The 18,306-nt window shown below is 42.5% G+C and overlaps 1 protein-coding gene across 4 annotated transcripts in view; it reads right to left on the bottom strand.

Annotated features, from left to right (window-relative positions):
* Positions 1–18,306, bottom strand: part of lyst (lysosomal trafficking regulator) — a 49,914-nt gene that overhangs the window by 4,192 nt on the left and 27,416 nt on the right. For 3 of the 4 annotated variants that reach the window (XM_086044838.1, XM_086044839.1, XM_086044840.1), the window contains exons 17-48: positions 17,889–18,079; positions 17,170–17,415; positions 16,553–16,726; positions 16,049–16,198; positions 15,005–15,142; positions 14,723–14,921; positions 14,513–14,641; positions 12,507–13,131; positions 12,197–12,377; positions 11,918–12,087; positions 11,594–11,824; positions 11,306–11,472; positions 10,814–10,966; positions 9,920–10,111; positions 9,150–9,361; positions 8,853–9,062; positions 7,773–7,949; positions 7,614–7,690; positions 7,334–7,522; positions 6,492–6,637; positions 6,312–6,408; positions 6,091–6,152; positions 5,903–5,958; positions 5,182–5,334; positions 4,041–4,285; positions 2,819–2,885; positions 2,574–2,730; positions 2,053–2,193; positions 1,750–1,967; positions 1,444–1,674; positions 228–417; positions 14–150 (exon numbers count right to left, since the gene is read on the bottom strand). In XM_086044838.1, coding sequence (XP_085900964.1) covers positions 14–150; positions 228–417; positions 1,444–1,674; positions 1,750–1,967; positions 2,053–2,193; positions 2,574–2,730; positions 2,819–2,885; positions 4,041–4,285; positions 5,182–5,334; positions 5,903–5,958; positions 6,091–6,152; positions 6,312–6,408; positions 6,492–6,637; positions 7,334–7,522; positions 7,614–7,690; positions 7,773–7,949; positions 8,853–9,062; positions 9,150–9,361; positions 9,920–10,111; positions 10,814–10,966; positions 11,306–11,472; positions 11,594–11,824; positions 11,918–12,087; positions 12,197–12,377; positions 12,507–13,131; positions 14,513–14,641; positions 14,723–14,921; positions 15,005–15,142; positions 16,049–16,198; positions 16,553–16,726; positions 17,170–17,415; positions 17,889–18,079 — 5,711 coding nt within the window. Of the gene's footprint in view, positions 1–13; positions 151–227; positions 418–1,443; positions 1,675–1,749; positions 1,968–2,052; positions 2,194–2,573; positions 2,731–2,818; positions 2,886–4,040; positions 4,286–5,181; positions 5,335–5,902; positions 5,959–6,090; positions 6,153–6,311; positions 6,409–6,491; positions 6,638–7,333; positions 7,523–7,613; positions 7,691–7,772; positions 7,950–8,852; positions 9,063–9,149; positions 9,362–9,919; positions 10,112–10,489; positions 10,652–10,813; positions 10,967–11,305; positions 11,473–11,593; positions 11,825–11,917; positions 12,088–12,196; positions 12,378–12,506; positions 13,132–14,512; positions 14,642–14,722; positions 14,922–15,004; positions 15,143–16,048; positions 16,199–16,552; positions 16,727–17,169; positions 17,416–17,888; positions 18,080–18,306 lie in introns of all 4 variants that reach the window. The other variant, XM_086044841.1, reaches the window with a different exon arrangement.

Genomic DNA, 18,306 nt, shown 5'->3' with positions numbered 1-18,306 from the left:
AGCTAATGGTCACCTGATGCAGCGGGGAGCACTGAATGAAGTTGACGGGTGGTTCGCTCTGTTTGCTCTTCAGCCTCAGTATGTTGTCTGCGTAGCCCCAACTCAAAATGGCCGACCACTGGATGTCTGTGCTGTGCATGCTGCGAACACCTGCGCAATACACAAGCTGTTGAATCAACCGGATGTAGGGATAAACCCTCCTGTGCGCCAGGCATGCGTCTGCCTACCCTGCTCCTTGCTGTAAATCATCAGGAGGCAGAACTTGCGTGACAAGCCACAGATAGCCCGCGTAGGCAGAGCCAGCAGTGATCCAAACCTCTCGCCATGAGGCTGGCTGAAGCACACGACCGGATCAGGAGCGCTAGGAGACCCCACGTATTCGCCCCACTTCAGACCTTTGATCCATGGCAGTGGGCTCTGTCGGAGAGAAAGAGTGCGCTGCTGGGTAAAACTTCCATCCATCCATTCAATCCATCTCGTTACCTATTCCACTTATTCTGTTCAGGTTGCCGGGAGCTGGAGCCGGACGCAGCTGAGTTCAGGCGAAAGTAAGATGACACCCTAGATTGGTCGCCGGCCAATCTCAGGGCACAAAATTGAGACAATCAACGTTTCACACTCCCATTCACTCCGTCACTGAGTGGGAACTGAACGCATGCTGCTTGCTACAACTTCAGCGGCTCCAATTTCCAACCATCCATCCATTTTCTACAGTTTATTGCAAGAGTGGGCAAACGTCATTTGTAGATGAAGTTAAAAAGGTTAAAAAAAAAAAAAGTGAAAATGCATACCTTAAGTAGTTTATTTGAATAAAAAAATACAACTTTTAAATATTATTTTAGATAAATGCAATGGTCAACAGCAAATTGTAATCAGAGATGGTTCTGTGTGTCCCTAAATGTATTTTTGACACTGATTTAAAAGATGTCAACTTTTTTCCTAGCTCATCACGTTTCTGAGATATTTTCATTTTTTATTTTTAAAGTTGACATATAAAAGCTTACGCAATATGGATTTTACCATGCATTGTAATTTATAGCTACGACATTTCAAAGAAAAATTCCTCCTCTTGCTAAACCCTTAATTCATAATTATTACTAAACATATTTTGTTGCATATCATATTATTGTTATCATGTTATTTTTATTATTATTAAGAAAACCTGATTTTCTAGAGAGAAAAACCAAGGGCAGATTAGGAATCACAGCATAAAAAAATAATCTAGAAAGGTTTACTTGCATCTCTGATTAAAAAAAATGTAGTAAAAATCTGTTGGCAAGTGTAATTTATCAGCTTTTAAATAAATATAAAATGTGTTATCCTTTCAATCAATTAGGCAGTTATTTTACGAATAAATTTGAATTAACCAGTAGATATCCAGAACTTTTGACATTCGGATGCCTTGATAAAACTTCATTGACTCAATCAATCAATCCTTCTTACCGGACAGATGATCTCCTTTGCCTGCTCTCTGGTTTCTCGAAAGGCGAGCTGAACCAAGAGACCCATGGCGGCCGGCAGCTCGCCCTCCATCATGAGTTTGGGGCCAGCCCTGGTGATGTGGGAGGCGTTGAAAAGCTGCCGGGGAGTCTGTCCGTACGTCTTGATCATGGTTTCTAGCGCTCTTCTCTGAACTGGGTCTTCTACCGCTGAAACGTCCATTCCAAAATAGGTCTACAGAAGTAAAGAGAATACTGGTGTAAGCATCGGTCCGCATTTTTTCAAATCAATGTAATAAGGCATTCTTACAGCTGGGTGGAAGACGTTGATAGCCTGCACCGCAGCTTTTCCTTTCTGCTTGAGTCCAAACACCAGGTCGATCCACTGACACAGCGTCTGAGAAACCTGATCCGACTCCAGTGCCTGACGGTGAATCAGGATGAAGAGACGCGGGTCGTTCCGGGCCCAGGGAGGCAAATTGACATGGTTTACCCTCTCGCTGTTCTGACGAACCCCAAAATCAAAACCTGTTGAGGAAAACGGGCAAGCTTTGAGAAAGATGTTGAGGAGAGAAGATCGGCAGCTTTTAAAAATGAGCGTAAACATTATGACCCTCTCTGTTGACCAGGAATTCTGGGAGATAGAAGAATTCCGGGATAAGCTCCTTCACATCAGTCATGGACTCGTAGGACGAGAGACGCCACGTGGTGTTCATGGAGTGAAACGTCCGGTCCGGGATATCAAAGCTCTGATCTGATTAAGACCAAAGACAATCTAATTACAAACTCAATTCAGTGATTGGAATGGCGCCCTTTCATGACCTTAGACACCATCGCTGAATACATTTGCAGTCACATAAAGACGTCTCTGAGGATCACAGAGACTTCGGATGAATAAAAAAGGTAATTACACGAGAAAGGAAAAGATGAGATGAAGGACAAATAAAAAAGACAAAATAACCTTTCATGGCTGCGGTAGCGCACAGTTGGATGCGAGCGCTATAAGCACCACTGGTGAGATTCCATCAATAAGCTGCTATTAAAGACCTATGAACACTTACGGGGCTAGTTTCAACTACACACGCTGTAAAAGACAGACATCCTTGGTTGACAAGGCTAAAAGCAGTGACTCACCCTGGTAGGCTAGAAACATCTTGGTAAAAGGCGGCATTCGGACCAGGAAGTGCAGCACAGTGCCGCTGTTGGAGTAGTGAGAGCCGTAGTGGTAAGGCTGAACGGGCGGCATGGGGTCGTCCTCCCGGATGCCCTTCCTGTACTCCTCTTCCAAATACTACACAAGGAAAACACAAAGACGGTGTTTTTTTTTTAATCTAAACTTTGGGCATGCACCAACAACATGAACACAGGATAGGTCTTACTCTGAAATTGTCCACATAGCGATCTTCTTTCTCTTTTGACTGGACGGCAATTGGTTTGCTCAAATTCCTGAATGGCAGCAACACACACAGTAAGTCGGTCGTCATCACAGAATTTTGTTTAGTATTGATTTAATTTTCAATGGCGATGTAGTGGTTAGAAATGACACAGAAGCAAGTGGTATAAGACTGTGAGGAGTCGTGTCATCAAATCTTCATCGACTAAATTCAGAACATTGGATATGCCTGTATTGAAAAAGGCTATGAATAATTATGTCTTAATAATACATGTCATCTTTCATTTGGATGCTTGATTTACACAGTCATTATTTTAAATTCTTATTTATCACCTATTGCAAATGAACTGAAAAATGTCGGTCAACAGCACCAAGAGAAGCAATTTCCTTTCCAGGAGCGCTGCAGTGAATTCTAAACAACAACCAAAGCAGCAGAAGCTCAGGGGACGTTTCTAAATATTCTGACTACACATGGAAAATGGTAAACTAAACAAGAACAAAGGCTACAATTTTGTAAATGTGTATTCATTTATTCCCAAAGTTGAATCTTAGAACTTTGAGTTGATCATGTATTCTTTTATGACATTTTAGGTACGTGTGTGATTGTCTTCAAACATTTATTTTAAGTTTGATCTGTCTGTAAGTTATTTACAAAGGATGAAAGGTCACTAGAAATAATATACTCAGAACATTTTTAAATAAAATCATAGATTATTCAGTTCTCACAGAGTATAAACCAGAGTACAGAATCTACAGTGGTGGCGGGATAAAAAAAAAAAAAATCAACACACCCTTGTAACAGGCCTTTTATGCACAAAACAAACAGACCCCACCAACACAAAACACACTATTAAATAATGCATGCTATTTGCCATGAAATGTTTTTTAGTATATTAAATGGCAATGTTCAGTAACCTCCTATGAAACAAGTCTAAGAAACTGAAAGTCTGTGGGGTGACAAAATTTAAATAGGTTAATAATAGTTACAATACTTTGCATTCTCCCACCAATAACAGGGTTGTTTTTGAATGTTGACCACTAAATTGCAAGGTACTTTTCTGTAAACATTTTCTCCTGAAACACCGACAATTTATAGGGGATGCATAGTACATTCCCGTAGAAATAGCCATGGTGCTGTATACACATAATTAGAAATAAACATTAATAACACCAGTATATGTCGAAGTGCAAGCAAAGACGCCACTGACCTGTAGATGTTGGGGTCTTGCAGATCCAGCGTCTCACTGGTGTAGTCTCGCAGGATGAAAGGGAACACCGGGTACTGCATGAGGTCATTGAAAGAGCGGCCGGCGTGCTTGTTGAGATGTGTGAGATACTCAAAGTTGGAGATCTGCCCCGAGCCCCACAGCTGCGTGAGTGCCGTGATATTGCCGTGCTCCAGCAGGTTGGGCAAATCAGATGTGAGGATGTTGTGGTACACATCGTCACGGAACTTTGGGGAGGAAAAATCCAAATAAAGTGACATCATACATCACTTATTACTTATACAGTACAATGTTTGCTATACTGTTTTTCCTCATTAAATGTGTACTGGAACCTCTCACAGGTGAATTTGTTTGAGAGACCAGCCTAACCCTTGACAAACAACAATTCACACTTATGGACAATTGAAGTCTTCAATTAACCCGACATGTCTGTTTTTGGATGTGACACAAAGCCGTAGTACCCTGTGAAAAGCCACACAAGCAAATCCTGAATCTCAAAACTGTGAGGCAGATGTACTAACCACCATTGCACCATGCTGCCCACTAATAAAATATTTAGTTCCTTTAGGACCACAGTTTTGACACACTGGAGGCAAGACCAATTTTACCCCTGAGTGGTTTAATCACTTTCCCTATTAAACTATCCACAATTGGGGAAAGCACTTTCCAGTGTATGTAAATAGTCCAATAATGAAGTTATAACTTGATCAGCCTTGACCTTGTACTTGCACAGCTGATGTTGTGGTGGTTTTGCATTTTTAAAGTTGATCTTTTTTAGAAGTCCAAGGATGAAACAGAGGCTTAAATTGAGCAGGGAATAAGGATTCCAAACCCCTTTACAATCATTTTACTTGATCGCTAACTTTTTATTTTTACGTATGCATTTTCATCCACTTTTTTTCATGAGGACATTGATCATGAGGTTATAAAAACATGTAAGTAAGGCTAACTTGTGTGAAGTTGTGAACATCAGAGTTAATGGTTGCTTGTCTGTATGTGCCCTGTGATTGGCTGGCGACAAGCGCTATAGAATATTGATGGAAGGAGTTATATGCTAATTTCATCGCATTTGTTGGGATCGTTTATGCTGTGATGGAATGTAGCAAATCAACATCCTTTTTACCTTGCTGTTGTCAAAGGCTAAGAGCAGCGTTCGACCGTTGGTGAGGAATATCTCCACAGCGTTGTCTCTCAGCTGCCACCATCGCTTGTGCACCTCTTTGATCTCCTCATAGGTCCAAGAGAAAGACGGCGCCTCTGTCTCACCGTGAAGGCTCTATTCAACAGTGTTGGCAAAGTTACATCCAAAATGTCTTTTGAAAGAAGTTCCCCCAAGTATGACTATCTCTGAATTCTAACGTGTCTACGATCCTTTTGCCTTACTTTTGACTTCAATTCCACACCCCGGCAGATAAAAACATATAGTTCTATCTAAAGGCGTATTTAATTGTAATACATTGATGGCCAAGAAGAAGACTGAAATGCCAAAACAATAGATTATAAATTGTTATTTTTTTAATTTTTATTAAATATTGATTACTAAGGATAAAGCAACATTGAATAACATTAGATGACTTGTAAGTGACATTACGAACAACCACTAGTGCTGAGAAAACATACCACCAAGGTTAAGATGCAATGCGTTACGAACCGTGTAAGCGTAAAACATCACAAAAATGTTCTTAGGAAAGTCTTACATTGCTGCATTACAGATAAAAGTACTTGCGACTGTCATTCTGTCTGCCCACTTTTGAATTCCCAACCCCTGCCACGGCCCTTCAAACACTCGTTGCTAACGCCGTCTGCTAAAGGCTGCATAGACGATTGCAGCGCTCAGGCCTTACCTGACCGTCGTGAGCGTCTGCAGCATTGTCTTCGACAAAGTACATTCCAGACTTCCCTGTGAGAGAGCACAAGGCCAGTAAGATTGACGCAAAAAGGAGAATGCCAAACGATGACTAACTCCCCCATGTGTGAGCAGAGACCACACGCATTCTTGAGCACGCGGTTATCTCCGAACACTTTGCCTTACCTAGAAGCAGCTCCCCTGCTGTCTCTCTGGAGGGGGCCACACTCATGCAGCGCCTGGTAAACCTGAGAGCAATAGAAAGATTTCTTATCAAACCGACATCTGAATAAACCAAATATAGATCACCTTCCAATGTTTCGAAGCAAAGCCGCTTGATTACATATTTAATTATCCTCCCCAGATCATCCTGTTATGAAGATCAGAGGAAGGAGAACATACTGTACCTGATGGGTTCGCTAGTGGCTTTGTCTTTCACAGTGGAGGAGAAAGACGAGTGTGTCTTATCCTCAAACAAGAATGACAGTGGCGGCTTCACCGCGTCTAAACAAGGCAAATGGGTCAGAATGATCCCTGACACACTTAAATGAACTTCAACAGACTTCAAGCGCATTTGAGGTTTTCACCTTCAGGCTTACGTCTGTCTTTCAGCAAGTATTTGTTTGGGATGGTGAGGTAGCATCTTTGCAGTCGCCGCCGCTCACGGTTTGGCCCTTCAGTTGGGTCCAACTGCCAGGACGTAGGGTAGGATGTCTGGTCATACCAAACCGCACTGGAACAGACCAAAGACATAACATTAAGGCGTGTCCAAAACGTTCCAGGACTGGTGTCACAAAAGATGTATTTCAAATCCAAACTACAAGTTTCCCCTTTAAATTATCCCCCCTCGAGTCAAACATTTTCTCAGCCTTGACTTCCACGCCTTCATGCACTTTCTGGAAGCATTCTTCCAGGTTCATCACAGCCAACTTGATGTCATCCACATCTTCAAAATAGGTCCTCTCAGTGACACAACTTGATCTTGGCAAAGCTTGGGAAACAATTACACAGTGCCAGGTCAGTTGAGTAAGGACGTTGTTCATAGATGTTCTCCTCGGCCGGGAACTGACGGATGCTCAGGGTGTTGCGACAAACTATGTTGTCATGGTTAAGCCACGAGTTTTCCTGCCACAATTGTCAGCTCTTCTCACGTACTAAGGTAGCAAACAATGTCTTTGCAGTTGTGCTGGTTGATCATCTGGCCCGCATTTAAAGGGAAAACTTGTAGTTTGGGTTTTGAAATCTATCTTGTATCTTCGTCTACATTTTTGTAAACTGATAGCTGAATCACTATGTAAAAGATTCGATCCTGCCTTGAGAGGATTCTTCGGACTGTTTTATTTCATTTCAATAGAAACTTCCTTTTCTAGCCACCAGCTCCAAAAGAATAGCACAATTTCTCAGTCAGAGATTGTACTTCCGTGCCCACCGGTCATGTGTGAGTTGCTGCACTAGCTCCTGCCAGTGTCGACTGGCGCTCAGGTCTGTCTTGTAGAGGCCTCTGATGTGCTGGATGACTTTCTTTCTCTCCATGCCTTGCCTCAGAGACACATTCTGCGTGATGTCAGCCGCAATCTTTGAAATATCTTTGGACTTTCCGTCTAGCCTCTGCATGAGACTGCAGAGGAAAGAAAATAACCCAAAGTGACTTTTCTACTAGATTGGAAGGGTCACTATTTCTTCAAATATTTTATTTGAACTCTACTCACTTCTTTTGAGTGTTGGTCATTTTCTTTTCCCAAGCTACCTTGCTTGTATTCTCCTCTGCTTCATACTTGAATTTTTCCTGTATGAAGTACATTATGAGTAAACAAGTCACATTCTTGGCATAAGTTTATCAAGACAAGGCAGGCAGGCAAAAGGTTTACCTCTTTAATGGCCTTGAGTAGGTCCTGCTTGTGTGGAGCGTTGGGTGGGATGCAGCGGTGACCACAAAGCTTGAGTGAGGTCATGAATACGCCCACAGCATTCTGCTCATCTTTAGTGAGGCTGTCCTTGTGGTCGTGCAGCATTTCATAAAGGTACAGTGACAACTTGGGTCCATGCTATGAAAGACAATTCAATTTGCATATGAGTCACATATGGTGTAGGAAGAGACACGAGCTGCTTGCAGTTGACTGACATATTGCTAAGTCAGCAATGCCAGTGGATTGATAGAGAGCATGCAAACATCTATCAGATATATAATATACAGCGAAACATGACACCACAGTCGACCACAATACATTCCGTGACAGTGGCTGACTTGCAAGAACTATTTTTTCCCATAATGCAAAGTGAAGCACTTTGCACAAGACTTAAGCTATAGCCATGATAAAAGCTTTTACGAACTGCAAAGCAATATTCTAACTAACATTTTCACTAACAATGAAATGAAGTAAAACTACGACCTTAGAAGACGCCTACGAATGCTTAAAAACAAAACGCCTAATAGACTGTTAACAGGAAGCGTAATCACAGAGCAGAAGTGTCACCGCTGGATTTTTGTAGGTATTGCTGGAATGTAATAAAACCGTGTGATATTTATCTAGTATACACAATCACACACTTCATTGATCATATTTTTCTGAAAATCTAGACGCCCGGTCGGGTCGGGCTCGGACTCGGGCTAAATATCTTACCTCTAGTAGACCCTGGACTAGTCGTCAGCCAATCACAGGGCACATAAAGACAAACAACTATTTCCAAATACATTCAATGGACAATTTAGAGTCTTCAATGTACATGCCCTTTTTTGGGGGGAATATATGTGAGGAAGGTGGACTGCCCCGAACTTCAAAACTGTGATGAAGACGCGTTAATCCCTCGTGTACCATGCTGGTATTTATACTCTTATTAGAAAAAAGCAAGGTACAATACGGTACGTAATCTATGTCTTAAGAGGATTTTCTATGAAAGGTACAGTAGATAATCAAATAAAAGGCAACCAAAAAGACAATTCCAAATACCTCTAGACCAGGGCTGAGGCTCTCCTTCAGGATGTCCAAATGTCTAGGATCCAAAACAAATTCCAGTGCTTCCTTCCTGTCGGACAAGGGACGAGCAGGACTAAGTGTGTGCACCAACAGGCGTCCTATTTGGACCCGGAACGTATCCCGACACGACCATAGGATCCTTCGCCATTGCTGATGTGGAGCTCCTCCTCGACCAGTACTGCCCTGAGAATCCATATGCAGCAATCTCAATGAATCCAATACGGTCATGAAAAAGACCAGAATCACAAAGAATGTGTTGTAACAGTTTACCAGGCTGATTTTGATCCCATCCATCATGAGTTTGAGAATGTCTTTCTGCAAACTCTTTTTGCTGGCAGGTGGCAGTGTGAAGGGAGTAGGTGAGTGTGGGGCAGAGGCAGAGCTGCCCTCTTCATGTGAATGGTCTCCCAGTTCTGGTGTGAAAGGCTGTTGGTCTGGGGAGTCAGGAATGTTCAGCAGGTCAAACAAATCCTGACTGACATCTAAAGGGAAAAAAAGCAAGGGGATTAGACATAATGTCCCATTATTATGTAGAGTAACAAATGGAAGCACCTTTACATCATCCGAAAGCTGTGATAATGAAATACTTGTGTTTATTCAAAATGTTAAGACTTTATTAAATAAGAAAGAAAACACTTTTTTCTGATGCAGCGATGTTCCAATTTAGCATAAATTCCCTTTCCACATCTTCAAAACATTCTTTTATAAAAGGTTTTCTGTTACCTTTTGAGGCATAGAAAAAAGTTGAACTAACCAGACAGATCGGTATTTGTAGAAATCTAATTGATTGTAAGCACTTGCATTCAAAATTCAAGCACTTTACGGTACTTTAAAATATAGCCTCGCCATTTAAAGGGGAAAATGGGTGGATTAACTCTTGTTGCACAAATGCAATAGTTATCAGAATGCCTTGTTTCAATGAGTAGGCCTGCATAGACAATATATTCTTGAAAAAAATATGTTTGGGTTGACCTTCTCTTTAAGCATATCAATCAACCCCGCAGAAGTGCATGTATAATAAAAATAGTACTTCATTGTACCGTGGTAAATGAGTCTGTTGACAACAAGCACCACAAGCCTCTGCAGCCGTTGCACAAACTCCGTCTCACTAGCACGAATTGGGTTCTCCTGGCTCATCCTCCTCTGCATCATCTGGTTAAGCTCGTCACTGGCCACGGAGCGCATCCGCATCAGCAAAGAGTCTGTCTGGGCTAAAGAGAAGCGTCGCCGGCCTGCAAGCATGAAGTGAGCATGTGAGAGTGCAAATCGGAGACTTGAAAAATGAATGCACACAAGATCTATTTAGGTGCAGAGAAAATGTATGTCAAAAAAAAAAAAAAAAAAGAATCACTGCACACACAGAAAAGCGTGAATATTCAGTGATCAAAATACCATCTGTGCAGGAATGCTTAACACTGATTTAGTTAAGCATTCATTCATTCATCAGAGACATGCACACACAAACAAAGCACCAGTAGCGAATGAAGGTACTGGGCAGATTAAAATCCCAAGTGAGTTGCAGAGAAAAGAGATTGAGCTCACTGCAACATTTGGAAACATGTCCCAAGTTTGGGACGATGTTCTCTGCTGTGGACCGGAGTCCCAGCTACCTGCATCACAGTGGAGCATGTAGGATGGACCCCCCGTGGGGGAGGGGAGGGGGGAGTCCTGGGACAGGAAGCTGAAGGGAGAGGGCAAGGGGATCTGGCCGTAGGAGCAGTAGTGCTGCCTGGGGATGCGAGGGATAATGGAGTCTTTCAAGGCAATGGAACCTTCAAATTGGGATGAGGAGAGGACCGTTGAACAGAAAGGACTTGTGAGATATGGGAAAACAAATGGTCGGCTGTTTGACCAAGACATGGATGAACAACAAAACAAAATCAAAACGGGGGTGGGGGCACTTTCCTACTGTGGCTCCAGTCTGACGCACTCACCTGCAATGCTCTTTCGTTTCTGATAAATGGTGTGATGCGGAGGGCTCGGCGTATTGTGGGAGCTGCTCAGCTTTTGAGGTGACTGATTGGCTGTCGTCTTTATGAACTCAATAGCTGACTGAAGGACACGAAACTGCAAAGCAACTGCCATCTCTAGAACCAAAGAAAGTGGGAAGAAAAGTCAGCACTGAAGCACAGATGACAATGTGAGCAAAAAATATACAATTTTAAATCAACATAAACAGGTCGATGCTTTCAAAAAGCCTCAGGAGCCATAGTTAGTCAGTTAGTCAACAATGGAAAAAATGAGCCATGAAAACGAATAGAATAATAGAGCAGAAATGAAGACTATTACAAATGGAGGACTGATGTTCCACTCTGCAGTTGTAGATAATGAGCCCTGTTTTGTTGTGCAGCAGATGCAGTGTGGAACGTACACTGAACACTGATGAATTCCGCATGTGCTTTGCATTTCGAGAATCCGGTCCTTACCCTGTGTTCGCCGCATCTTGCTGGTCTGCATGTAACCGAGCAAGGTAATGAGGTCTTCGATGATGCGGAAGTACTGGGACCCCGAAGAGCTGCATGAGTGGATCGTTACAGATATTAACAGCTGCTGGATGTCGCACACGAGGAGCTTGTAATCATTCAGGGGAATGCTGCAAGAAAAATATCAATTATATGATAAATGCATTGGACAGAGCGTAAACTATCCAAGAACAACGCCTATTAAATACTGAGTGGATTTCGGGGAGAGATTCATTGGTCTAGCTGGCGTACCAGGTCTCCATGCCATTGAGGGTGGACAGGGTGTTAAAGAGCACGTAGAGCAGCCCGTGGTCGAGCAGAATATCTGCCACCTTGGGGCAGGCGTTGAGGAGCTGCAGGAGCATGCAGAGGATGTTGTGCACCAACGAGTTCTCACACAGGGAGTTCTCAATAAGACCCAACACTGGGATGATGCAACGCTTAGTGAAGGGTGAGATTGTTTCCATTTCCTCCAGATCCAGACTAGACAGATATAGAGAAACATGCATTAATTTAAACAGCAGGTGATTTGCCATGTAGGATATTAGTACATTAAATACTTGCAGATAAACATACTCTTCCTCCAGGCCCACTGGCCGTCCAAACAGCATTTCAAGGAAGCACTCGATTAGCCCCTGGCTACCCTGATGGATGTACAGCTGGTTGGCCAGCAAGGAGAAACCATGATTCTTCAGAAATTTCTCCTTCTGCTCCTTGTTGGCTCTGCCGAAGTATGCATCCAGGAGCTAGAAGAGAAGTGGAATACCATTCGGAGTGTGTTATAATCTAATCAAACACCAAGAAATCACAACTGACTGTGGCCTAGCAAATGTTAGGTAGAAAAACAGGGCTGACTTTCATGACCCCTTGCTGGATGAGGGGCGATGAGTGGTTGACCAGGACAATTAGGGCCTCAGGCTGGATTAGTTTGTCCATCACTTCCTCAAGCATGAGGTCTGGCAGCAGTAGTAGGACGCCCCTCAGAAGGTCATACAGGCCACAGCAGATGAGCACTAGGCAGTCCTCCGTACTGGATCTGTAACACAGAGCTTGTGATTCACCACTCAAGTTTTATACGTGTAAAACCCTTTGATTCTTTAGCACAAGTCTTCACAGATGAGCTATTGCTGCTCCGAGTCAAATAAATATGCTTTGTTCTACATACCGGTCATTGGAATCAGTTTTGCTGTGAGCCCTCTCATAGCCAGGAGAGTAGGTGTAACTTTCCCAGTCTTCAGGTACAGAACTACGATCAGCTGCACTGGGCCAGCGACTGACTGCCAATGAGCCATTTGGAGCCGGGAAAGCCAATCCCAGGCTGGCAAGGTTGCTGTGGCTCCTCTGGAAGGACTGGATACCCTTTAAACTGTCAGGGCGTCGAGGTGCCTCATCACTGGCCCAGTCAAACCTGTCCTCAGACTCTGACACACCCACACTCCCCTCTGCCAGGCTGTCCACCTCCGCAGCCTCGTCTCGCTCCTCCTCCACGCTGATGGACGGGGTGCGCCGAGCTCCTTCATTGCCAATGTCCCTCGAGTCGCATATCGTCTTGGCGGATTCACAACTGCTGAGGAGTTGTTCGTCACCTCCTCCCTTCTTGAGCATTTCAGTACTGCCGAGAGCCGCCTGGTTGGTGAGTGACACCCGCTCAACGTCGCCAGGCTCATTCAAGCCACTGTGAGTGAGGCGGGGTGTCAGTAGAGGGGACGAGTAAGGTGATGGTGCAACGCTGGGTGGACGTAAGGATTGATCATCACTCCCGTGCTCTGGCGATGGACCATGGAGATGGCCTGGAGGATAAACAATAAGTCAAGTCAAGTCAAATTTATTTATATAGCCCTTAATCACAGGAAAGTCTCAAAGGGCAAACAAAATGTTGAGAATTATGTAATTCTCCTCTGCTCTGTGGCAGCAAAAGACAATTGCGTGGAGTTACTCAATTAATACAACTGGGGCATGACACATGTACATTATATGAACAAGTATTCAGACAAATGTGGTCTATCGAGTACGGAGGGTTATAAGCCACACATTTTACACAAACAAGTCAAAGAAAACAAAAAGTTCAGAAGATAAAGTTGATGTTTCCAAAGTGGAAACTGAGGCCATTTACACTTTTCAAAATAAAATATTTTTCAGCCTCGGATAATAAACCGGAAGTACTGTACGTTTTTTTTTTCCCTTTCATCTGTGCAGCCCACCGCCGCCCGGTCCAAAGTGACCTGCGGCCCGGCACCGGTCCACGGCCCGGTGGTTGGGGACCCCTGGGGGACCCCTGGGCTAGACTACTTTGCTCTTAAAATGTTCATTGATCAAGACAGTGCTTGTGGGAACAGTTAATCATGACTGGCTTACACTTATGACCCATCTCTTCCTTTTTCTTAAAACATTTAGAGAAACATAAATAACATAAGATACATTAAAAATCATTTCTAAGATACTTTAAAAAATATTTGGATAAAATGTGATTAGAAATGAATGAAAAAGCAGTAGAAACTAGGGCTGTGCATCTCTCCAATAAAGGGCCATTAGATATGCATTTCGATACATGGGGGGGGGATACGATTCAAGGACGGCTTATTATAAAGTGGAACGATTCGATACGGTTCAATTCAGATGAATTACAATTTAGCTCAACGTCTGTGCTCGAGAGTGTATGATACAAAGAGTTTCTTGTTGTCATTTTACAATATGAATAAACTTGTCCATAGGCTACTGTAAAGATAGCATTTCCTTCAAAGATATATCTCTTCATTAAAAGATGATTCAATATGTATCTTGATATATTTGAAAGTGGAATGATTTGATTCGGTTCCATTTGATGCGCTCTCATCTTTTAAGTGAAAAATTATGTTGCGATTCAAATTGTTTAGTTACACCCAAAGTAGAAACTACAGTTGCAATGAGAAGTTACTGAAAATTTCCTTCGAGGAGGAAGATGCTTGAGTCATTTTTAAACATGCATTGTTTCTATGCTCGTGAGTTATGATTGTGTGAAAGCACATGTTGCAACATTCAACAACAAAGCCTCATTCGCATTTGTCGAGCTACAAGGCTCCTACTGTTCAACTGTACTTCCTACAAACTGCCGCATGCTATTCCAACAACCCACTTGAGTGTTTTAATGAAGTTGTCTTAACAGTAGTAGCAATACAACTGAAGCATGCTTACCTTCGTGTGGAGCATCAGTAAAGACAGTCGGGGAAAGAGACACCACTGAACTGCTGGCCGACTTCCCTCCACTGTTGGAGTGTCGCAGGTACATAATAGACTGCACCTTGTCGTGATACAGCTTCCCATCTGACAAATGATATTAAAAGAGCTCAGTGCATTACAAGACATATACCTGTATATTGTTACATTCCCGTGCTGACTCTTCACCTATGTGAAGTGAGAAGTAGAAGCTGGACGGAGTGTGGCAGACGTAGGTGTTAGTAGGTGGGTGAACTGCCAGCAGGAAATTATAGATAAGTTTTAGCAAGTCGAGATCAGGTGGCGATCCTAGCACTTCCTGGATTATTTTGACGAAAGACAAACAGACTTCCTGTGGGATGGCAGTCAGGTGCTCGTCCCGATGCTCCTGAAGACAAATGCCGTCGTTAGTTAGTTATTGTCAGGTACAATTAATGGCACCATAACTAACATTTTGTGCTTTAAACACACTTGTAACACTTGGCAGGTTAGCAGGAAGCGGTCCACCACTTCAGCCTTCAGGAACTGACGGATATTTAGCACCTGGTAAGGATGGTGCACCCTGATCAGGATCTCCAAAGCAGCCAGCAGTGTCTCCCACACACCAGACTAACAAAAAACAATGCATACCGTTTAGTATGAATTCACAGTAATGTAAGCTATGTGCTGATTGAGTGATGTAATCTCCATCATTTCTGAATGAGATTGATAAAAATCAAAATAATGTGTTGGCGGAATCTCTCAAAATGTTATAAACACCTGTGTTATTAACGCAAAACCACAATCCCCGAGGAAACGCCATGGGATCAATCAGGGGTCACCAACATGGTGCCTCCAGGCACCAGGTAGCCCCCATGGACCACATGAGTAGCCCGTGGGCCTGTTCTAACAATATTCATTTTCCAATGATGGGACATTGTGATTTTCTAGGAATGTTGTAGAAGTGACCATTTGAAAATGTAAACATTGGCACAGATTTATAGGAAAAAAAATCTGCTGTATTTTAAGCAGTTCAGAAAATGGATGGATGGATTTTGATGATTTCTAATTATTGTGAGACATTATGAACAACATCAGTTTCTTCAGATAAATTAATATGATGAATTATTATTCATAACATATAACAGCGTAAAAGTAATTTGGGCAAATATTTTATTTTATAAGAGTATCAAACTGGTATCCCTTCACATTAATCAGTATCCAAAAGTAGCTCTCAGGTTCAAAAAGGTTGGTGAGAGAGATGTAGTTCCACTTCTGCTGACCAAATTCTACTTTTGCAGGAATAAAAGTTTAAAGTGCAGACCAACTGCTATTTTGCCCTAATTGCTTCAATGGACAATCCACAATCAATTCCACACAATGAATAGATTAAAAATAATTATTTGATTTTTTTTTTTCCCTACCTATTTGGATAGTCGAGTACATTGACTTTGATTTTGTTTTTTTTTAGATAACTTTTGGTGTTGTACCTGCTGCACACTGAAATACAATTCAAGCATTTATAATAGCGTTTACCTCTGCTTTCGCCCAGATTTTCCAGTCCAACAAGATGTCTGAGAGCAGCCTGATGTCCTGCACCACAGCAATGGACTCTGTGTCCAAACGGAACTGACCGTCTTCAGCCAGGATTAAGACGGGTCTGCTGCAACACCCATCCAACAGAGTCTAGACCAGACATAAAGTGGCTGTCAAATTACACGGCGCAGTATTTCTGGAAAGCTTCCTACTCTCATGAAAACAAATGCTTTATCCTTGAAGTGCAGACAGAGAGAGGGAAAAACAATTGGACAGTTTAAGTGAAATAAAGTGCTCTTAATGCAACTAATGAGTGTATAATCTGAAAACCAAATGTAATGAAGGCAATCAGAGGTGGTGAGTGAGAGCGTGGCACATATTCTGAGTCTTCAGTAACTGTTCAGTAAAGATAACCACAAACTAGCCCTGAAGGGTTCGAGGTCAAGCTAGGTCAAATTCACAGACATGTACATTACGGTTTAACAGCAACGGCCTGAGACTCACTTTCAGCATATGATATCCAACAATACATTTGGACTTGATGAGCACTTGGTGTATCATAGAGTAGCCATGGTAATAGTCCATTTCATGGATGCGATGCTGGTTGAACTTGGACAGAGACAAGAGTATCTGCAAGGCCAAAGCCTGGGTCATCTCACAGTCACTCAACTCCACCGTCTAAGGAACAGAGAGTCCAATCTACTGTTACAATTCTTCTTGACCAGCACACTGAATCACACATTTTGTTATGAAAATTTCATCTTCAGGAGGATTTTATTATATATATTTTTTTACATTTCTTCATTCCGCACAGGAGATAAGATGCACATGTAAGGACAAGTAAGCACACTAACACATTTCATAGCATGCACGTTTGATGTTCAAAGATCATTGTCATTGTAACAAATTCAACTTTGAAGTCGCAGTTGTACACTGCATAAGAAGCACCTATCAAAAGTTTGGACACATCAAAATTCATTCTATTCTTCACTCATGTATGAGCATGCATATGTGTCCAAAGTTCTGTCTGGCACTGTAGCACTTACTTTTTTTTTTTTTTAAGAACACTTTTTTAAATAAACAATACAGTAAAGTAATTTCATTTGTGTGGCTTCTCTGACCTGAGCAAAGAGGAAGACAACATTTCCCGTCCCTCCGATCTTATGCAGAACACTCTGCAGGCCTTGGGTTTCAGTGGGCAGCAGAGCCTTGAGAGCACTGGGCTCTAAGGAAACACTTTGCACTTCTCTGGAGCTGAAGGGCCGCTGGGTAACCACAGTCTTGGCTTGTCCCTTCAGTCTAATCACAGGCTCATAGATTGTATAGACCCTTGGACTACTGGGAGCATACACAACTGCCAGGCTCTCCTGTGATAAAACAGATTCATTACAACATGGTCTTAAATTCACCTATTTAAGTATTTGGTAGAATCATAAGTGGACTGAGCCCGGCTAACCATCATCATGACTGATGCAGGTATGTTGTTGTTGGAAGAAACCATGCCATTATTTATAATGTTTAATTGTATAACGCAATAATGTATAATTATTTCTAAGTTATTCCACTTTGGCTTCAGTTCTTTTCCTTTTCCAATCACGAAAGCTATTAACCTCAAATCCATTAGCAATTACTACAAGGGAGCGTTTTTCATTCACAATGAAATAGCTGAGGTTTTACGGTAATATCCTTTTCCATTGAGGAAAAGTGACTTCCTGCGGTGTGTCAGTAATGACGGGTAATTGTAAGAGCACAATCCACACAAACCATCAAATTCAACAATAAATGAGAGGCAGGTTGCTTTGTGTGGCATTCTTCACAGTTGAAGTTCATAAAGACTTACAACTAAAGCTGTTGTGTCCACATCCTTGCTCTTCATCAGAAGTTCTCGTACTCTTTCACACTTGAGTACTTCCTGAGTGACAAACTTGGAAAATGACCCTGTAGGTCTGCCATAATTGCAGGGCATGATTGAGGTGAGGTCAGGCCCGCTGGTGTACAGGAAGAAGGCCTCCTCGGACCCTACTCTGGCCCCTGGAAAAGGTGAGCAATAAAGTTCTCTGCTATCCACTCTTTTTTTGCAAGACAGACTGCTTTTGCGTAAGGACATATTTTGACAGACCGACTCAAGGGGAATGTAGCCGGTACGCTAGCGGGAAGCCAACCTAGTTAAGCCAGCCGCCACAACGGTTTTTCAAAGGCTACTATGCAACACGCCGCGAGGGTCAACTTCAAAATAAAAGCCAAACAACCACAACAAC

Source organism: Filicampus tigris, chromosome 11, assembly GCF_054856515.1.
Source record: "Filicampus tigris isolate MCC_2025a chromosome 11, RoL_Ftig_1.0, whole genome shotgun sequence".
In the NCBI taxonomy this organism is placed as follows: domain Eukaryota; kingdom Metazoa; phylum Chordata; class Actinopteri; order Syngnathiformes; family Syngnathidae; genus Filicampus; species Filicampus tigris.
This window is presented reverse-complemented; position numbering and strand designations above follow the sequence as displayed.